Source organism: Leopardus geoffroyi, chromosome A1 (genome assembly GCF_018350155.1).
Source record: "Leopardus geoffroyi isolate Oge1 chromosome A1, O.geoffroyi_Oge1_pat1.0, whole genome shotgun sequence".
NCBI lineage: Eukaryota > Metazoa > Chordata > Mammalia > Carnivora > Felidae > Leopardus > Leopardus geoffroyi.
This window is the reverse complement of record NC_059326.1, coordinates 207,953,204-207,975,401: the sequence shown is the minus strand read 5'-3', so window position 1 is coordinate 207,975,401 and position 22,198 is coordinate 207,953,204. Positions and strand designations below refer to the sequence as shown.

Below are 22,198 nucleotides of genomic sequence, written 5' to 3'. Positions count from 1 at the left end.
AATCAGTTCAATCACTATGGAAAAATGGCAGTATTTAGGAAAGCTAACTAGACATAAACCTATGATCCAGCAGTTCCTACACATACCTAAGAGAAAGTAGTGCATATGTCCACCTATAAGAATGTTCAGGCGCTCAATAGGTTAAGCGCCCAACTCTTGATTTCACCTCAGGTCCCGATCTCACGGTTCCTGAGATCAAGCCCTGCATGGGGCTCTGGGCTGACAGCATGGAGCCTGCGGAACCTGTTTGGGATTCTCTCTCTCCCTCTCTCTGCCTCTCCCCCGTGCAAGCATGTGCTTTCTCTCTCTCTCTCAGAAACAAAACAAACAAAAAAGAAGAAAAAGAATGTTCAGGGCAGCTTTACCCAAAATAGCCAAATACTGATAACAACCCAGAAAATCACCAATAGAATGGAAAAAATGAACTACAGTCTATTCATAACATGAAATATTACACAGCCTTTAAAATAAAAACCAACCTGGATAAATCTCACAAGTAACACTGAGGAAAGAAAAGAGTAACTATGTAATTTTCCAATATATGATGCTCAAGAACAGGGAAAACTGGTTTACAATGAGAAAAAGCACAATAATGTTTAGTATTGGTTGCAGACAAAAGGGAACTTGACTGGGATGCTGAAAATATTCTCTTATTTACGACAATGGGGTACTAGTTTGTATATATTTATAAAAATTACCAGGTTTTACACTAAAAATTTGTACACTTCATGATATGCATGTTAAAACTTAATACATAATTAAAAAAAAAAACAGCTCTCGTAAAATTACCTTGCTATTAAATAGTCCACTTTCAATTTTAGCACCTTCTGCAGAATACTGGAGTCTTGGATGAGATATCGAAGAGCTCGCAGCCCTGCTGCCCGCACTTCTTTTGCTTCATTCAATAAAGCTAACCGCAAACTGCAGGAAAACAAAAAAGTTTTGCTGCCTGAGTTTCAAATACACATAAAACTATGGTACCAAATTCTTCCTTAATTTGAAATAAGCAAAACTACCAGTCATTTTACATATATAAAAATCATTCACTGTAATATGGAACTTCAGTAATCTGTGCTGCTTGGTATATTCTTAAAAATCAAGAAAATGTTATTTTGTCCTACTTTCTGTAGTTTAATATAAGCAATGGGAAATTAAATATGCTTTTTTCAAGGTATATCACATACACCTCTACAATTATTCCTCTCTGCCTACCTGGTTCCACCCCTCTCAAGGAATCATTGGCTTAGGGGTACCTGGGTGGCAGAGCTGGTTACGCATCTGACTCTTGATCTTGGCTCAGGTCACGATCTCACAGTTTGTGAGCTCACGCAGCACACTGGCTCTGTGCTGATGGTGCTGAGCCTACCTGGGATTCTGTTTCTCCTCCTCTCTGCCCCTCCCCCGCTCATGCATGTGTGCACTCACTGTCTTTCTCTCTCGAAGTAAATAAATAAACTTAAAAAAAAAGAATCACTGGTTTAAACCAACAAATACTTTATGGCAGTAGGCACAGACTATATATATGTTTTAATTCCTAAGCACACCAAAAAGATGGCTCTTGAGATGATAACATTATGTCTCTGTCGGTGGGCTTGAGAAAATAAAGTCTACCATCAGCACACTCTATCTTAAGGGAGGTCTGGAGATAACTGTACAGGTTCTTCTTGTTCTTAGGAATAATTAAGAGCTCTTGTTCTATGAATTTCAGATTTAATTTAGGAGCTTAAATAGTAGAAATCCATGTATTTTCCATCATTAGCTTTGATTAATTACATTTGATAATTAAAAAGTATCAGTAAGAACAACAGGATAACACTTAAAAAGTACTGGAGATCCGGGGCACCTGGGTGGCTCAGTCAGTTGAGCCTCCGACTTTGGCTCAGGTCATGATCTCAGTTTGTGAGTTCGAGCCCTGCACTGGAATCTGCGCTGACAGCTCAGAGCCTGGAGCCTGTTTCAGATTCTGTGTCTCCCTCTCTCTGCCCCTTTCCCGCTCATGCTCTGTCTCTTTCTGTCTCTCAAAAATGAATAAAAGTTAAAAAAAATTTTTTTTTTTAAGTACTGGAGATCATAAATTTTTCTAATGTTCAAACAACTGTTTCCACAAAATTAAATATAAGGTGTCACACTATCTTTTTGGTTTAGAATTAGTAAAATTGAAATTACTAAAATCCAGAGAGGTGAAGGAGAGAACTAAACTATACTTACCAAATTATGATATCCTCATAGTTAAAACCCAATTTTTCTTCACTATGGCCAATATCACAAAGAAGCTGTCAGAAAACAAAAGTATGTGAATGTGTTATGTATTTTTGTCTGTTTATGTATACATTCCCTTTTAGACTGAAAAATATCGTATTTATCTCCAACAAATATCAGAAAATATATGATTTTATTACTGTTCAAGTATGCATATTTATTTCTACTGCATTACTGTGTTTTTATTTGACCTGCCAGTTTTAGGTTTCTATAACCCTCCTTTTTGTTTTCATTTGAATCAACCAATTATGCTTTATTATTCTTTATCCCCCTCAATAAGTTTACAGTTTTAAAACTATCTTTTGATGGTTACCATTGAGATTACAATGTGCATTGTTAACTAGTAACAGTCTAACAGATATTATTACTTTACCATGTCCTCAACAATGCTAGACTCTTAAAACACTTGAACTTCATTTACTACCCTCACCTTTCACTTTACTGTTGTTTTTTCTACCGATGTTTCAAGCCCCATAACACATTACGGTTATTTTTACTTTCGGTTAATATTTAGTCAATATCAATTTATATTTGCCAACAATTTCACCTTTTCCATTATTCTTCATCTCAGTGTTATCTTAACAGGATATTCTTCCTTCTGTCTAAAGAATCCTCAGTTTGTTGTTGACTTGTTTTATTGGGTGTTTTTATTTACTTAATTTTTAGCCAAGGTTGCTGGTAACAGATTCTTTAAACTTTTGTTTACATGGAAATTTTTTTTTCACTTTATTTTTTGGAGGATTATCTTCCTGGATTTATAGATTTATGGGTTAGCTGCTATTTTTTTAAAAGCTTCAAGATGGTTTCTATTATTCCTATTGAAAAGTCTGTTATCAGTCTTACTATTGGCTCTTTTGAAGATTTTTTTTCTCTTTGTTTTTCAGCAATCTTAGTGTTCAGGTGTGGTTTTCTCTGTATCTACCCTGCTTAGGAAAACAGAAATTCCCAAATCTCTGGTTTGATATATTTTAATTAGTTTTAGAAAATTTTGTACATGATCTCTTCAAAATTACTTATTGCCCAATTCCCTCTCTTCTCTTTCTGGTAATTCAAACGTCAGATCTTTTGGTGTGTACTGCAAATCTCTAAAACCTGTTTTCTATTTTCTCCATTCTCTTATCTCAGTGCTTTGGCTAGATATTTTCTATTTATCTATCTTCTGATCTGGCTAATCTTCTACCACACCCGTCTATTGAGTTCTTGATTTTTAGACACTGTTTTACCATTCTTGAATCTTCATCTAACTTTACACATATCAATAATAAAAAAAAAAAAATCTTCATTTTCACCTATTCTCTCCATATTTCCTCTATTTCCTTGACATGTAAATAATAATTTAAATATTTGAAGTGCTTATTATATAAATGTATGTGAATGACGTAGATTGCCTGTAGATCCGTTTCTACTATGTTCTTCCTTTCATTGTAGTCATGCAGTCCTGTCTCTTGGTATACCCTGTAATCTTTGTATATAAAAACTTGTACAGACTCCTGATAGTATCTTTCTCCACAGAGGGTTTATCCTCTTTGTTAGGTCACTGGACAAAACTAAGTACAGAAAAGTTGCTGCTCTGTTAAGTTTCAATCTACCTCTGGTTTTCCCTTTTCCTCCCCACTCCCCAGGTTTTAACTGAAACCTATTTTCAACTGAAACCTAAGTTTCAACTGAAACTTATTTATTGTTGAGGGAATTAGTCCCAAGAGGATGACATACCTATTTCTGTCTTACAAAAACACTACAAGCTCCATCCTTATTTTCAAATATTCTTTTGCTTTAGATTTTTAGGTTTCCCATCTCAGATAGTCCCAAGATTCAACAAATGTAGTGAGACAAGAATCTCCTTCTAGTAGATTGCCCCTAGGTCTCCACCAAAATCTGTGCTGTTTTTTCTGCTGAGTACTCCTGGGCCTAAGATCTGAGTCCCTAGCTCTCTGCCCACACTCTAAAGTAGCCAGTATCTCCTGGCAAAAGTTGTTGGAGAAGTAAACTCACCTCCACAAGCTTCTCCCTTCTCCAAAGCTTTGGCTCCTATATTTCTTTTTGACTGAGCAGTTTCCTGCTATACCTTCAAACAGGCTTTCCTTGTTTTCATCAAGAACACTGATCTAATACTAACTACTTCCCTCCCACCTGGATGGTATATACCACTTTAGTCTGAGTTTTGAAAACTGGCTTTTACCTAAAAGTTACATAGAAGTTTCTCAATTTATTTGGAGGGCCTAACTGAAATGAATTCAAGAGACTGATCATTTAATTAACACTGAAGAAACAGAAGGGATTCCAAGTGCTATTATTCTTCCTCAGTATGAAGTTATGAACATCTTAACCATACAGAATAAACCAACCAAAGTGGTGGCCATCACATCGGTCTCTGTGAAAGGAATGGACCCAAGAACGTATTTTAAAAGGCACAAAACTGTAGAAATAAAAAGCTAATCCTATCTTATTGGTAGGCTCCTTATAAAATTTCCTATCCAGTTTCTTCTTTAGAAGGAAAAAAAAAAAAAAAAGGCAAAAAAGAAATGTTCCAAATAGAAGAAGGAAGAGAATAGGAATAGTGTAGCTATAAGATAACGCAATATTTTCACAGCAGGGAAGGACACTACACAAATGATCACTTTGTGTGGTAAGGAAATGCTGTGTAAATAAGCAAATAGGCAAAACAAGCTGAAAAGTTTTTGTTCACAGGTCTTTATCCAAAATGTTTATACTATAAAATCCTCAAAATTCTGAAATATGATGAACAAAGAAGCTACAGACTTTCAAACGGCATGAAATTTTGTCATTTTTATTGCATTTTGTTGCGATGTTAAAAGTACTAAAAAATGGGAGGATGAGGACATCTTTATACATAGATATAGATTTAAAATACAATGTAAGATTTCCTAAGCTTTGAGACAAAAGAGAGGAAAATTTATATATCTTTAAAAAGCCAACTGTATACCTAAAAGTTAAATGACATATTAGTCAAAAATATTTGTAAAACTATGATAAGCAAAAGGTTAAGGGCTTGTATTGGTTTGCTAGGGCTGCTATAACAAATACCACAGACCAGGTGGCTCAAACACAGAAACTTATTTACTCATGATTCTGGAGGCTAGAACATCAATGTATCTTGACAGATTCTTTGTTTTGAGGTCCTCTCTCCTTGGTTCTCTCTGTCTTCATATGGTTGTTCCTCTGTGTATATCTTTGTACTAATCTCCTTGTTTTATCAGGACACTGGTCATATTGCACTGGAGATCACCCATATTACCTAATTTTACCTCAACTGCCTCTTTAAGGGCCGTATCTCCAAATGCATAAACATTTTGAGGTACTGAGGGTGAAGGTTTCAACGAATGAATTTTCGGAATACATAATTCCGCCCTTAACATTCTAGCCTCACATAGCAAAGTAATATAAGCAGGCTCTTATAATGTGAAAGGCCTAAACAAGTTGGGGAAAGATCACTGAGAAGAGGCCAAGAAAAAGTAAAAAGAATTTAATAACATGACGTATTTCCTGTTTCCTAAATTCTGAACCAAATACACTGAAAAGTGCCGTTTGAAACAAAGTTTACCAAACTAGCAAGAAATTCCTTTTTAACATGATTATTCCAAATAAGATAATACATTGTCGGCATTATAAACTGAAATTATAAACCGAAAACATTTTGTAAAATAAATTGGAAAAATGCAGGGCACTTGGGTGGCTCAGTTGGTTGAGAATACGACTCAAATTCCACTCAGATCATGATCTCAAGGTTTGTGGGCTCGTGTCAGGCTCTGCCCTAATGGCCTGTCTGGGATTCTCTTTCTCCCTCTCTCTCTTACCCTCCCCTGCTCCTGCATGCTCTCTCGTGCATGCTCACTCTCTCAAAAAATAAACAAATAAGTGAACATTTTTTAAAAATTGGAAAAATGTACTATGGTCAGGATCTGCTTTTGGTGATTTATATGAACAAACTAATCTAAAATGTAAAGTGGTTCAAGCATAAGAGGCTCATGACATTATTTACAATGGTAAAGAACTGGAAACAAAATGTTCATAAAGGAGGAAACTTACACAACCTATTAATATTATATAATATTTAAACATAAGGAAAACATGCATAATGTACCCTGGTAAGATGGAAAAAATTCTAAAAGATGTATTTTTTTTAAGATACATATTTAAAAAGTCTATACCATCAATATTTTAACACCAAAAATGAAAATGCAATCATAGGTAATTTATTTTCCTCTCTATGCTTTTCTGTATTTTAGAAATGTTAATATATATTGAATATGTATTACATAACCTAGGGATGGTTAACTATATAAAGAATTCATGAATAGGGACAGAAATAACATTTATTGACTATTGTTAACCCTAGAAAATAATATTTTTGTAAATGAAGACAAATGAGGCTTGAAGATAGTAGGTAATATGACTTCCCAAGGCCAAAAAACTATTAAGTGGTAAAGCCAGAAATCTGACCAAGCCAGTCGGGGTCCAGAGTCCACTGTGAAAAATGTTACTACAATTTTGTATTAAAATTAGTCACACAGGGACAAAGGAGGAGGGGAGATTGGATATAAAAAATAAAGAAATAACTGAATATTACCATCTTTATTTCATATCTCCAGCCTCAAAAATGGTATGACTCAAAAGTCTGGAGAACTGTACTCTGGTCATATACGCGAACAAGTAAGTGAAATTAACTATTATTTTTTCCAAAACAGCTAACTAAAAACACACATAAAAACTGCCCATTTCAAAGGATTGAAAAACACATAAAAACTACACTTAACACTAGTAAACATAAGTTAGTATTTGAGATTTCCAGGTATTTGAGATTACTAGCATTGTCCCTGTATGGTACCATACATTATTTAAAAAAAAAATAAAAAAAAACACAACTGCTTATCATAGTATTATGCTCACTTAAACCTTGGACATATTCCAACTCAAACAATAGAAAAATGAAGCTTACATGTTGTTTATATCAACATATATAAAATATTGTTTTTAAAATGGGAAAAATGTTACTTTCTTAAACTGATTTGTTTATCTCAATTCCTAAAAAGGCAGTAATTCCATTTTTTTTCTGCTACAGTAGCAATGGATGTTAACAAAATACTTTGAAATCCCAGAAATAAAGTAAACAAAGTCTTGTCAAGGGTTGGTAGAGTACTTAAGCAGCTTAAGTATGCACTTGGTTCTCATTTTTTTGTACTATCTTTTTCACACTTGCCAGGTATCTTTGTAGAAAACTACAGATTCAGAGAAACACAATTCCCAAATTACTCACCTTTTAGACACAAAATTTATGACTGTCCATCAACTCTAACATCTGTTAGAGTTAGCGGTTTTGATGAAAAATTAAAAAAAAAAACCTCTCAAAGTTATTATTATGATCTCCAAAAACCACAACTTGAAAAGTATTTTGAAAGGACTATCATTTTCTGCTATCTAGTATCACTGCAAGATAAAAATTTCAACTGCAAGAAACATTTCTTTTTCTTTTCTTTTTTTTTAACTGCAAGACATACTTTTGAGAAAAATGTCCACTCAGTTGGAAACTGGAATATCACAAGTAAAAACTAAAAAGAACAATTTATAACAAAACAGCATATTTGTCATTTTCAGTGCCTAATTCCCAAAGATAGTAATAAATGTTAGGGTGATGCTTTCAATGTGGTTAATTAATGTTTTTGTTTCCAGAATTATAGAAGAGGATCTTCTTAATTAGTCTTAAATGAAAATATCCTTTTTGAATTAGAATTATCCCAAGTAAAGACTAAGCTTTCTGTATGTAAATAATTCACATAAGAATAAGAAATCACAGAAGACACTGGTAAGATTTCTGAATTTTTAATTATCAAAAAAAATATACTTTCACTTCCCATCACCAAGAGTTCACCTATTAGAAGTTTCAAAATAGGGGCGCCTGGGTGGCGCAGTCGGTTAAGCGTCCGACTTCAGCCAGGTCACGATCTCGCGGTCCGTGAGTTCGAGCCCCGCGTCGGGCTCTGGGCTGATGGCTCGGAGCCTGGAGCCTGTTTCCGATTCTGTGTCTCCCTCTCTCTCTGCCCCTCCCCCGTTCATGCTCTGTCTCTCTCTGTCCCAAAAATAAATAAACGTTGAAAAAAAAAAAAAAAAAAAAAAAAAAAAAGAAGTTTCAAAATATTAGGAATAAACTATTCTAGTATAAAATTCTTATAGTGACTGACTCACTACTTTACTAATAATCTCCTAATTTAAATAACCAAACCCTAAAGTACAAATTAAACCCCTTAAGTCTTACTCTAGGAATAGGCCAAAAACAGCAAGAAGAACCCTAAACTGGTGCGTTTAAACAATGAGAATCTTATCCTGCTTCAACAACTGATGGAATTACTAATTAATCTTCTGTCATTAAGTAGTAGTTTGTCCACTACTATCTTAGCCATTTCTGGTAATTTCTTGTCTCCTGTGTAAGTTATTAAAATGTAACACTGCCTTCTCTATCACGTAAGTGTGTTAAGAATAAAATCATGAATTATGCTTAGAAATCACTGAAGACCTTTCAAAATATAAGAATCCGTATCCTAACAGATACTGATGCAAAATGCAAAATTATTAGACATCACACTTTTCACTGAGTTTCTGTTGCTCCCATCCCATGTGTTTTTATGACTATCGGTTACGATGCCTAGCTGAATGTGACCAGAATGAGAGAACGTATAGTAGACGATAACAGAGGGCTACCCTCTCCTTTTAGGAGAGCTGTAAAGATGATGTATCTTAGCCAAATGGAAGGTGTTTCAGAATGAAGCTAACTTTAAAAAAAAGAGAGAGCTGTGAAATGGGAGAGACAGAATGCAATTAACATTTTTTCAGCCCTTGAATTGTTTTGTTTGAAATTAGGACACAACATTTGGTTTTCCTCATCATGAGAGCAAATAACTTTTTTTTAACTCTAGCTCTGTTGAATTAAGTTTGTTGAATTTGTTTCTTACAAGGCTTTCTTATAAAAACTGAGATATCCAAAAGGAGCAATCAACAATATTATATTCTAACAAAGGTAAAATAGAAGTCTAAACTATCTCTAGGTAATTAAAATATCTGAGATGCTTATTAAAAGTACAATGTTTAAAAAAGATAATGATCAATTAAAACAGGGCAGTTAAATGCTATGTTATTCCCATTTTACTCATATTGCTCTGAAGGTTAAATGAATAGTTCTCCCAAATAAGCAACAGATCGAGTAATCCAAACTTTAAAAAATATATATGTATATATTATCACAGATAAGATTTCCACAGCGTGGTCTTTTCTGAGTGCTTTTTTTTTTTTTTTTTTTTTTTAGAGAGAGAGTGCATGCATGAGCAAGGGAGAGGGGTTAGGGGGAGAGACAGAGAGAGAAAATCTTAAGCAGGCTCCATGCTCAGCATGGAGCCCAATGCAGGGCTCAATCCCATGACCCTGGGATCGAGACCCAAGTCAAAATTAGTCACTCAACTGACTGAGCCACCCACAGAACGCACTGTAAAAGCAGGTTTTAAAATAAGAAATACAAAGGCTTTGGCTAAGTAATCACACTTCAAAAATTCTATTCAGCACAAGGAAGTACACAAGTGTTACTATACATGATTTAAAATAGCAAAAAGGGAAAATATTTTTTAATGATGGAATGATTAAATTATGGTATATGTTTGTATGTATGTGTATGAATATACATATTTGTATACATATACATATATTTTGTGACTATATCTACACATATATATATCTACACAATACATGCAGTTATAAAAACGTAGTAGATCTATATTTATAAAAAGGAAAGGATTCTATGATATATTGGAAAGTAGAAAAAAGCAAACTATAAATCAACATATGTCATGATCTTATTTAAAAAAAAAACCTTTGTGCATACATATATAAGTGGTAAATAAACTGAGCACTATTTAAACACAACTTTTTGTTTCACTCATTTAATTCTCACAACTCAATGAAATAAACACACACACACACACACACACACACACACACACAAAATCATATCAGAGAAGGGTAAATACTTCCTAGTGGTTACCTCTAGAGAATGGTATTTTTGTCACAGTGGTGAGGAAGATGGGAAGGGTATCTGAGAGAAGACTTTCACTTTTTACCATATATTGTTCTGTGCTGTTTTAATTTTTTATATTTAGCTTATACTATTTTTGAAGTTTTTTTTAAAAACAGTACCGAATAAAGACTCCTTTGGAACTTTCAATATGAATAGGAGATGAAATATAGGAAAAGAGAACTTTTAGTATGTAAAGACCTGAAATAGTTTCATCTTTAAACAGGTCTTTAGATTATAAGCATGTTGTCAGTTTTAAAAATAGGATACTGAGATTATATTCATCAGCAGTCTGTTATACACACTACTTTATCTAGTGCAATGATGTCAGAAGGCAAGCACGGGTGTGTGACATTCACATGGTTACAGGATCACATCACTAGCACCCTCTCTTCATGCCTTAAAAGGAAGTTTATTTCTGCAGATGAGGTCTACTCTCTAAAAGATTTTAGCCCCACTGATCTACTAAATTAAGTTAATCCTAACAGCAAGCTTCTACTTCATAACAAAACAACTAGTAGTACGACAAAAACTCATATTTAAAATGCAAAATCTTCTCAATGTAATATAAAACCTTTAATTAAACACTTGTTATATACCAGGCTTTGGAGTAAAAATGAAGAGTAGAAAAATAAATACTACATGTGATTTGTGGTTAAGAAACTCAGTTTAATAAGACAGTAACCCACAACAAATAATAAAAGAACAGATAAAATTTATTAGACACAACGTAATCTGTTATAGGAACACAGAGAAGGGGGAACCAACCAACTCCTCTAACTAGTCTAAGTGGCATCATAATTATTTTTCTTATTTACTTATTCTATAAAGATATTCATAGAGATTTCTCAGAATTTCTAACCATACAAGGAAATGTACTTACAGATTTTACAGAAATACCAGCTATGTAAATGTTTACGAACTTAGCTCTCCAACAAAATGGAATTCAAAGGCATATTATATTATGATTAAATTTACAGTAAGCATTTATTTTGCACAGGGTGCTTGAAGAAATTTTATAATAAAATCTACAGCCATTTATTTACAGTGGTGGTTCTTAACCAGGGGCAATTCTGTTCCCAAGGAAATATTTGGCAGTGTCTGGAGACATTTTTGTTTGCCACAGCTGGTGGAGGTGTGCTACTGGCATCCAGGGGATAGAAGCAGGGATGCTGTTAAACATACTACAATGAAGAAGACAGCCTCCCAAAACAAATAATTATCTGGCCCAATATGTCGCAATTACCGAGGTCAAAAAAACCCTGTTACAGTAACAGCTTACCAATCTGCAATTTGTGAACTCTTAAGCAGACTCATGTCCTTAGAGTCAGCCAAAAAAAAAACAAAAACAAAAAACAACTATAAAAATGGCAAAAAATACAAAAGCAAACAAAAACAAAGGCACTACCTGTTACGAAGTACATATTGTGTGCCAGGCATTGAACTGAGACCTTGCCTCTTTACCTGAGTAAAGAAATCTGCCCGAGACTGCCTTGCTAGTTAGGGTCAGAGCTAGGCTGTAAGTCTCTATCTATTTGATCTAAAGCTCATGTTTTTCCCATTGTTATCATAGGGCAGAAAACTGATTTTATCAAGTCCAGTGTTCCTGGACTTTACTAATGGGAGAGCCCCTCAGACCCCAACTCAAGGTTTAGTGCCTCATATTGTAGACAAATTCTAGTAAGTCTGGTTTTCTGGTTTTAAATCCATAAATAATTTATAATAGCAAATAGAAGGTTGCTATAAGCTACCACAAGGGCCAGACGGAAATGTGAAAATTACAAAGAGAGGATATAGCAAAACAAAAAACAAGAATACAAGAAGCCCCAAAGCCTAGGGCCTTTATTAAGGAGATAAATCATTCTGTTATCTACAGTGGTACAATGGGGGAAGAGACAGGGAAAGGAGAGAGAAATGAGGGAAAGAGACAGAGGGAAGGGGGTAGAGAAAGGTGAAAAGAGAGGTGACAAAGGGGAAGAAGGAAAGAAAGAGAACAGAGAAGGAGAGAGTGAAGGGAAGACAGGGGAAAAGAGACTGGGAGAACACATATCAAGGAAAGACCAAGTAAAGAAAACAACTTAGTGAAATACTGTGGGTAAAATTCAAAGATACAGAACAATGAAATGGAAAAGGGAAGAAGGGAGAGGGCAAGTGACCTTAACCCAGAGAACCTGAGATTGAGACAGAAATAAATGGAAAATAGAGAAAGGAAAAAGGTGTCCAACAGATTCCTAAAATTAATGCTTTAACTACTATTCCAAAAAGCCTATATATGTACTGTCCATTATGGTTGGTATTTACTAGCCACAGGTTGCTATGAGCACTGTAAATGTGGCTAGTCTGAATTAAGATGTACTACATGAATAATATACATATTTGATTTCAAATATTTTGTATAAAAATATTAATAAACATTTCATCATTAATGTTTTATACTAATTATATCAAATGCAATAATCTGGATATACTGGATTAAAGAAAATGTATTGTTAAAAATAATTTCACATGCTTCTTTTTCCTTTTTTGGTGTGGTACTAGAAAATTTTAAATTATATTTGTGGTTCACATTATACTTCTACTGGATGATGCTGCTCTAGATTTTTAATATTGCCTTAAGATCCATACTAGTGCCAGAGTGAAAAAAAAAAAGAAATCACTTGGGGCGCCTGGGTGGCGCAGTCGGTTAAGCGTCTGACTTCAGCCAGGTCACGATCTCGCGGTCCGTGAGTTCGAGCCCCGCATCAGGCTCTGGGCTGATGGCTCAGAGCCTGGAGCCTGTTTCCGATTCTGTGTCTCCTTCTCTCTCTGCCCCTCCCCCGTTCATGCTCTGTCTCTCTCTGTCCCAAAAATAAGTAAACGTTGAAAAAAATAAAAAAAAAGAAATCACTGCCGTCCTGACATCCATTCTCAACTTTCAGAATCCCAGCTGGCAAAAGATGTGGAACTACGTATCAAGATGTCAACCTGATTATGACAGGAACCATGAGTTCAAACAGGACATAAATCTATATGAAATTTGTTTTAAATGGTTAAATCTAGGCAAATGGTTAAGACTTATTCAAGATGAGTGAAGAATGTGAGATAAAACTGGGAAATTTAATAGAAGGGAGTGAAACCAGGAGATACCATTACAATCTTGAAAGAACTTTGGGTCTAAAAGACTTGACATTAGCTGATGAGCACACTGAAGAATGCATTTGAATATTTTCATTACATTCATTAAAAAATGAAAACGTACCTAGGGATATTTTTGAAAACTCTTTCTCAAGCACTTTTTCAATGTTTTTGGAAGTTGCTTTAAAAATATTACTTTCTGGGGTGCCTGAGTGGCTCAGTCAGTGAAGCATCCGACTCTTGATTTTCAGCCCAGGTCATGATCACGGTTCGTGAGTTCACACCCTGCATCGGGCTCCGTGCAGACAGTGCGGAGCCTGCTTGGGATATTCTCTCTCTCTCTCTCTCAAAAATAAATAAACAGGGGCACCTGGGAAGCTCAGTTGGTTAAGCATCCAACTTTGGCTCAGGTCATGATCTGGTGGTTCATGAGTTCAAGCCCTGCATCGGGCTCCATGCTGACAGCTCGGAGCCTAGAGCCCACTTCGGATTCTGTGTCTCCCTCTCTCTCTGCTCCTCCCCTGCTTGCTTGCACTCTGTCTCACTCTCTCTCAAAAATAAATAAACATTTAAAAAATTTTTTTAAATACATAAATAAACAAATTAACTTTCTTGCCCCTCATATAATTTTCTCATGTTATATAAAAATACGTGCCAGGGGCACCTGGGTGGCTCAGCTGGTTAAGCTGCTGACTTTGGCTCGTGTCATGGTCTTGCAGTCTGTGAGTTTGAGTCCCGCATCGGGTTCTGTGCTGACAGCTCAGAGCCTGGAGCCTGCTTTAGATTCTGTGTCTTCCTCTCTCTCTCTGCCCCTTCCCTACTCACGCTGTCTCTGTCTGTCAAAAATGAATGTTACAAAAAAATAATAGTAATAAAAAAAATACATGCCAGAATACTCCAAACCTCACAAAAGAAAAATTAACATGTATGTGCTTACTTCTCTAACTATGAAAAAAAATCTGCTCTATATAGAGCATTATTTCACATCACCATACTGAAAAAACAATTTTGGTACGCAGTGACTATATTTTATCCGTTTATACCTATGAAATAAAGTCCAAGCCGTATCCAATTATTAATTAAACATTTTGGAAAGATTAAAACAGTGCCACTCAAACTTTAATGTACGCACAATTTATTTGAGAATCTTTATTAAAATGGAGATTCTGGTTCAGTAGGTCTAGGGTGGAGTAAGCAGTACGTTTCAAACAAGCTTCAAGGTGATGCCAATGCTGCTGGTCTGTGGGTCACACTTTGAGTAGTACGGGGCTAACATATATAATTATTCCCAAATTTAAAATGTAGCAGAACAATGTATATTTAGTACACTAAAAAAAAACAGTAATTTTTCCCAAAGGAACCATTCTGTTTCCTATTTATGGCATCACCTCAAATAACAGGCATTTTAGTGTTTCCAAGAGTTGGTTGTCCAGAATTACTTCAAAAACCTACCATCGATCAAAGTCAAGAATTCTTGGATTCTAACAAAGATCAAGTCAGTATTTATTTGGGATGAGGGCCCCTATGTTTATCCTAGGCTCTAATTGAGATCCAGAAAATGGACATAGAATATCAGGGAAAAGAGAGAGGAAGTTTTATTATTTCTCTAGAAATTATGGTTGTGCCTATGAAATGCCACACACACACACACACACACACACACACACACACACACACTTATTAATTATAAACATTTATCATATATTATCACATAAAAATGAGTTGTTATTAAAAAGGCAAAAGAAACACATGTGAAAAATCCTGAAGACTGGAAGATGGACTTCTTAGTGACTGTTTTCTTTATTCTTTTCTGAACCTACCAAATTTTCTACAAGCGCACATAATACTTCCATTATTCAAATACACTGTAATTAATAACACATAACAAAATCCATGAGCAGCAGCAGAGGAAAGCACTAATATTGGGTGATTCCCCAAGAATTTGTTAATGGTAGTTAAAAAGCATCGGAAATAAGTATAAGGAACAGAATTTTAGATGATCATATTAATAAAGACTCAAGTTACTTACCTTAGTAAAGTTATTCAGATGGCCTAGTTTTCTCATATTTGATACTCCTTGCAATTTGGCCACATTTTGGAGAATCTCCCTTAAGTTGTCAGAAGGTTCTAGAAGAAAAGATAAGAGAATTTAACATAATTTTAAAAGAGTATTTTCCCAACCAAACACGTAAAACATGCAGTATTAAAATTCCACAACTTTGGCTCTTGGCTTAAAGTCTTACTCTCTATCTCAAATCCATCTACTTAGATGACTTCAAAGTCCATGTGGATGACTCATTAAATGACCTTCATGCCTCTACTCCATTCATACCTACGGTCCAACTCTGTGTATCTTCACCTGGAATTATTCATAACTACTAAATCTTAAATTTCAGCATCTCAACTATCACTTTTGGCTACAACATACAACAGACACCAAAAAAATACTGTCCTATTCAAATCAACCAAAAAACTGAACAAGATATATGAAACTACAGTTCTCAAAACATGGGACATCAGGAAGTAAAGAACAGTGATCCCTGAGAGATGAGAAACACACAAGTGTGCCCTACAATTGCCCCAGCTTACTGTCTTAAGAAAGTTTCCAGGCCGGGGTGCATGGGTGGCTCAGTGGGTTAAGCATCCGGTCTTGATTTCAGCTCTGGTCAAGATCTTGCTGTTCATGAAGTTGAGCCCCATGCTGGGCTCTGCGCTGATGGTGTGGAGCCTGTTTGGGATTCCCTCTCTCCCTCTCTCTCTGCCCCTCCACTGCTCGTGCTCGCTTGCTCGCTCTTTCTCTCTCTCAAAATAAACATTTAAAAAAAGCTTCCAGGCCTTGCTGGTGAGAGGAGAAATCCAGGCAAGTATTCTAAGCTTTAAAGACAGAGCTCAGAATCCAAGGAAACCAAAAAGAATTAGAAAACAGGGCCTGACACAGAGAGAAACTCTGAAGATCGGCAAAGCAACCCCTGAGGTAGTAGGTATAGCAGTGACTGGTGCATGTGTGTGAAGAAATTACTACTCAAAAGAATTAAAGGGAAGGGACCTTGCATGCACACACGACAGGGAGCAGTGCCTGTTCCTAACAGCCAGACTGAGAATCTGTATGGTTCATGTGCAGTGGTTAGAAAAGTCTTGGCTATGTAGTAGGGAACAATCAGATAATAGACTAAACACTTCTTTTATCCCACATAACAAATCTTCAAAGCTAGACTTGAAAGAATTAAACTATTTCCAAATAATTAAACTGTCTCAAACCAGAACTCAAGATTTATAAGAATTAGAAAAAATATGAAGCACCTAACAAGGAAAAATTTACAAGGTTTAACAGTCAGTCAAAATTGATCAGACACTCAAAGAAGCAGGAAAATATGACCTATCATAGGCAGAAAAAATTAATCAACACAAAGTGACCCAGAACTGACAGAGATGTTAGAATTAGCAGAAAAGAACATTAAAACAATTTTTATAACTATAGTCTATATGTGCAAAAACTTAAGGAGAAGCATGAAAGGTGTAAAAATCACTCAAATTGAATTTCTGAAGATGAAAAGTAAGTCTAAATGAAAATATGTTTGATGAGAATAAATACATAATAACTTATAGATGGCAAGAACTGCCAACTTGAAATTATCCAAAATGTAATACAGAGAAAAAAGAAATAAATGAAAGAACATCAGTGAACTGAAGGACTTCAAGTAACACAATTACAAAATATATAACTGGAGTCCTCAAGGAAAGAAATGGGGGATAGAAAAGTTATTTGAAGAAATAATGGGTGAAAACTTTCCAAATTTGATGAAAATAAGCCAATAAACTCAAGAAGTTCAACCAATCTGAAGCACAAAACAGGAAGAAAACTAGACCACAGCACATCATAATCATTGCTCAAAACCACTGGCAGAGAAAATCTTAAAAGGAACCAGATTAAAAAAGACAAGTTACATGGAGAGGAGCAAAAAAGACTTCTCATGGGAAACAAGGCAAATGAGAAGACAGTAGAGTAACATCTTCAAAATACTGGGGGGGGAAATGCTTTAAATATGTAAAAAACATTTTTAGTTCACTTGCTTTACAAAAACAGGCAACGGCCAAATATGGCCCCATGGTTGGTAGTCCACCAACCAACTGGAATAGAGTGTCAATTTCCTCAGGTTGCTTGCTACAAGCTATTTTTCTATGAATATATTCATCATCCCATTTGTTTAAACAAAAGCACAATCTACAGAAGAAAAAAAAGAGCATCACGTCGCTGATTTTTAAGAGCCATTACGACTGCCTTTGAGATTTTTATCTGTTAACACAACACCAAAGAACTATTTGTTTTGAATTACTGTTTTCCTCAGCAAATGAAACTGCATTGTCTTATTTTACATTTAGCTTGCATCTGCCTACTTTCCTCCATTCTGTTATACTGGGTGTTAGCCATGACAACCACAAATTGGTTAGTGCCAAACCACTAAGCACACTACAAATCCCAGCTATTTCCAAGCACTTTAAAATTGCTACATATGGAGATCATTCATTTGATTTTAGAACATCTCCTACAAATTTTGGATACTTTTTTTTTAAATTCCAATATAATTCAATCTAATTTTAACTAGTTTAGTATACGTCTTTATAATTAGTGATTCTTTGAGGTTATCTTAAAAGTGGAATGAAAACAGCTCCCCACTGGGTAGAATCAGATCTACTAAAAAGAATTGCAAGCGACTGTGAATAAGTCAATGGTTAGTATTTAGTAGTATCTTTTCATTATTATAAATGGTACCTGGAGAGTTTAGGAAAAAATTGTAAGCCAATTGTATTAAAATGATTTAACTACATTTGAGAACTTTATACAAATATAATAACAACCCTCAAGGTAATTTAGAACCTATAGCAGTTTGCAAAATCAGAGTTAAGATCATTAAAGCCAGTGTGAAATTCACCTAATGGAAACATATAATCTAACCAGTTCACATCAATTTATAATTAGGTTTTCAGGCACCAAACAAAGCTTCACTGAAGTGACTATACAGTTACTGCTATGTAATGAGCTGACAGGACCCACAGTTAAGACCATCAATCTGGAAAGATATGTTCTTCACAAAAGCTTGTGGATTTCTAGTTATTACCTATTTTCTAGGTACAAACCGGAGACATTTTTCAAAAACCACAATCTTGCTACAAAAATAGAATCTCTTATCTGAGTTCATTCATTCAACAAATATTATTTAAACATCTATTACAGTCAAGTACTATTTTAGGTAGTGAAAATACATCCGTGAGGAAGAGGGATCCCTTTTTAATGAAAACTGACAACAGCAACAAAAAAAAATCTCCATGCACACAATGTAAAAATTGACAGGTGGTGAGAAGTCAACACTGGATCAAATGTTTACCAAATGAATAATGATATAAATAATGATATAAAATGAACCTAACACACTAATAATATAGCTATTACAGATAAAAATGAACTAGCCTTTCTCCTTCCTCACTGCTTTCTTTTACATAATTAATTCCCAGGAACCCCAACTGCAGACAACTTTCAAAGTTTCTTCATAACATATTTGCTGAAAAACAGAAGCTGTTTCCTCCCAGATACTATGCTACTTCCCAAACCAATTCAAAATAGTTTTGGGGCATTTCAGATAAAATACCATGTAATATCATGTGCTAGAATGTTCTCATAGAAAGATCAGGTTAGGGGCACCTGGGTGGCCCAGGTGGTTGAACGCCTGTCCAACTCTTGATTTTCACTCAGGTCGTGATCCCAGGGATTTGGGATCAAGCCCCCTGTCAGGCTGAGCGTGGAGCTTGCTTAAAATATTCTCTCTCTCTCTCTCTCTCTCTCTCTCTCTCTCTCAGGCTGAGCGTGGAGCTTGCTTAAAATATTCTCTCTCTCTCTCTCTCTCTGCTTAACATATTCTCTGTCTCTTTCCCCCTCTGCCCCTCTCCCCAGCTCACTGCATCTCTCTCTCTCTAAAATTAGAAGGAGGAGGAGGAAGAGGAGGACAGGGAAGGGGAACGGGAAGGAAAAATATCAAGTTAAAGTTCCCCCCGGAAATTAAATGAGAAATCCCTGGTTTCTTCCTTACCTGCCAGATCAGGAATCTGCAAACTTTTTCTGTAAAGATCCAGACAGTATTTTAAACTTTGCAGGCCATAAAGTCTCTGTTGCAACTACTCAACTCTGCTGTTGTACCAAGAAAGCAATTGTAGAAAATACATGAATGAATGAATGTGTTTATTTCAATAAAGCGAACTTGGCTCACATAATTTGGTGCTGTAATTTGGCAACTCCTGTGCTAGATAGTCAGAACTTAACACTAGAAAGAATAATGAGCAAGCTGAGATCAACGTGTTGCTTTATTGGGGATTGGGGAAGATGGAGAAGAAGCAAAAAGAAATTTAAGGAGTTTACCTCTTTTTATTTATTCCTACTCCCACTTAATGTTTCCAATTTAACTTCTCCAAAACTACCTACTGATAACAGTGCTATGTGAGAAGTATAAAGAACAAGTGAGATAATTTACTAGTATATTCCCAGAAGCCTTGATGTTTAGGAAACCCACAGCAGTGTAAGGGGGAAAAAAATTTGGCTAGCTGACTATGATGACAAACCATTCAAAAGCAAGGAAGCAAAACATAAAAAAAAAAAAAAAAAAAAAAAAAAAATTAGTAGAATTACAGTGGCTCTTTTCCTCTTATTGTGTAACTGTAAGTCTTATGAATGTTCCTGACAAATCTCTCTGGAGGTAATGAAATGACTGCATTCAACTCTAAGTATCCAGCAATTTAGTATTATATAAACCCATATACATAGAGATACATATATACAGAAAAACAATAAACAAATCTTTTACCTATATCTATATATCTACCGACACGTATATACACAATCATTCCCCTCCAGTTCAATTCTCCATACAGGTACACATGTATGTACATGCACAAATGCATATGTATTTACGTGTGAATAAACATGCATTTATTTTTAAGTGTTTTCAATATTTACTTTGAAACATGCTGCAATAAACTTTATATACATATATCTTTACCTGTCAGTAAATACACAACATAGAACTGATTTTTAATTTAGGTTTGGGGCACCTGGGTGGCTCAGCTGGTTAAGTGTTGACTTGCTCAGATCACGATCTTGTGGTTGGTGGGTTTCAGCCCCATGTGGGGCTCTGCGCTGACAGCTGAGAGCCTGGAGCCTGCTTGGGATTCTGTGTCTCCCTCTCTCTCTCTGCCCCTCCCCCCCCCCGCCCCCGCTCACACTCTCTCTCCCTCTCAAAAAAATAAACACTAAAAAAATTTAAATAGGGGCGCCTGTGTGGCTCAGTCAGTTAAGCGTCCAACTTTGGCTCAGGTCATGATCTCACGGTCCGTGGGTTCAAGCCCCGCGTCGGGCTCTGTGCTGACAGCTCAGAGCCTGGAGCCTGCTTCAGATTCTGTGTCTCCCTCTCTCTCTACCCCTCTTCAGCTCACACACTCTCTCTCTCTCTCTCTCTCTCAAAAACAAATAAACTTAAAAATAAATAAATTAAATTAAATTTAAAAATTTTAAATAAATTTAGGTTCAAATGCACAGTAAATTAATGACCAAAAACTACTGCCATCCAGCTATTTGGGTAAAGAACAACTATGGAATAAAAAAGAACTAGATTCAACTCCAGTTCATTCACCTACAAACCATGTAGGCTAAATTACTTAATCTCATGGGCATCCATTTTTTCCTATGTATAGTGAAAATACTAATTACCTACCTTGAAAGCATTGTTACAAGAAGTGAGGTGCTTAGCAGTATCTAGCCCATAACAAACACTTAAGAAACATAGCAACTATAACTGAAAGTTACTATTTTTTCAGTAAAAACAATTTTTATGGGTCATACGAAAATTATGCAGTTAGCCCAAGCAAATGTTTAACTTGCAGATTAGCGTGTCTAAATTAACGAACTTTTGTTTTATGTTTTAGAGCATTAATTTTATGATCCAAGATTTGCTCATTTTTAAAGTGGAAACTTATTTTATTTGCCTTCTTGAAAATATCAAACGGGGCGCCTGGGTGGCTCAATCGGTTGAGCAACCGACTTCGGCTCAGGTCATGATCTCACGGTTTGTGAGTTCAAGCCCCACGTCGGGCTCTGTGCTGACAGCTCAGAGCCTGGAGCCTGCTTTTGATTCTGTGTCTCCCTCTCTCTGTCCCTCCCCCACTCATGCTCTATCTTTCTCTGTCTCGGAAATAAATAAACATTAAAAAAAATTATAAAAAAGAAAATATCAAACAGGAATTAGAAGTGGGAGCAGAGTAAAACAATATTCTCTGTGATTTATTTGTGAATACACATGAAAAATGCTAATAAGCAACTAGCTAGAAAAGTTAGGTGCATAAGAATTTAATATAACAAAATTAAACATGACTATATGAATCTTTTATGTACTTAATATCTTTATTATCTATGATTATTGAAAGCAGACATAATGATTAAAAATAATGGGAATTAGTATAGTTGGTATTACCTTTGCAAAAGCCAAGGGCAAATCTGTCCCCCTCCACTAGCCAAGACACTGGGAGTATATCTTCTCACCCCTACCCACAGGTCCAAAAGTTGAGGAAGAACTGCTTCAAGTTCTCTAACATTTCCTGTAACTCTAACAATTATTAATATCAAAGAGATAGAATTTAGTAGGGAAAGGATATATTCTGCTAACAGCATCCTGGGAAAAGGACCTTCCTTTTACCTGTACTGCAGAGGAA

At 35.5% G+C, this 22,198-nt stretch overlaps 1 protein-coding gene across 9 annotated transcripts in view; it reads right to left on the bottom strand.

Annotated features, from left to right (window-relative positions):
- RICTOR (RPTOR independent companion of MTOR complex 2) overlaps positions 1 to 22,198 on the bottom strand; it is a 122,671-nt gene that overhangs the window by 66,753 nt on the left and 33,720 nt on the right. For 7 of the 9 annotated variants that reach the window (XM_045439762.1, XM_045439778.1, XM_045439768.1 and 4 more), the window contains 3 exons: positions 15,477 to 15,574; positions 2,209 to 2,273; positions 790 to 921 (listed from right to left, as the gene is read on the bottom strand). In XM_045439762.1, the coding sequence (XP_045295718.1) occupies positions 790 to 921; positions 2,209 to 2,273; positions 15,477 to 15,574 (295 nt within the window). Of the gene's footprint in view, positions 1 to 789; positions 922 to 2,208; positions 2,274 to 15,476; positions 15,575 to 16,036; positions 16,131 to 19,530; positions 19,551 to 22,198 lie in introns of those variants that run through there. The other 2 variants (XM_045439792.1, XM_045439789.1) reach the window with 2 other exon arrangements.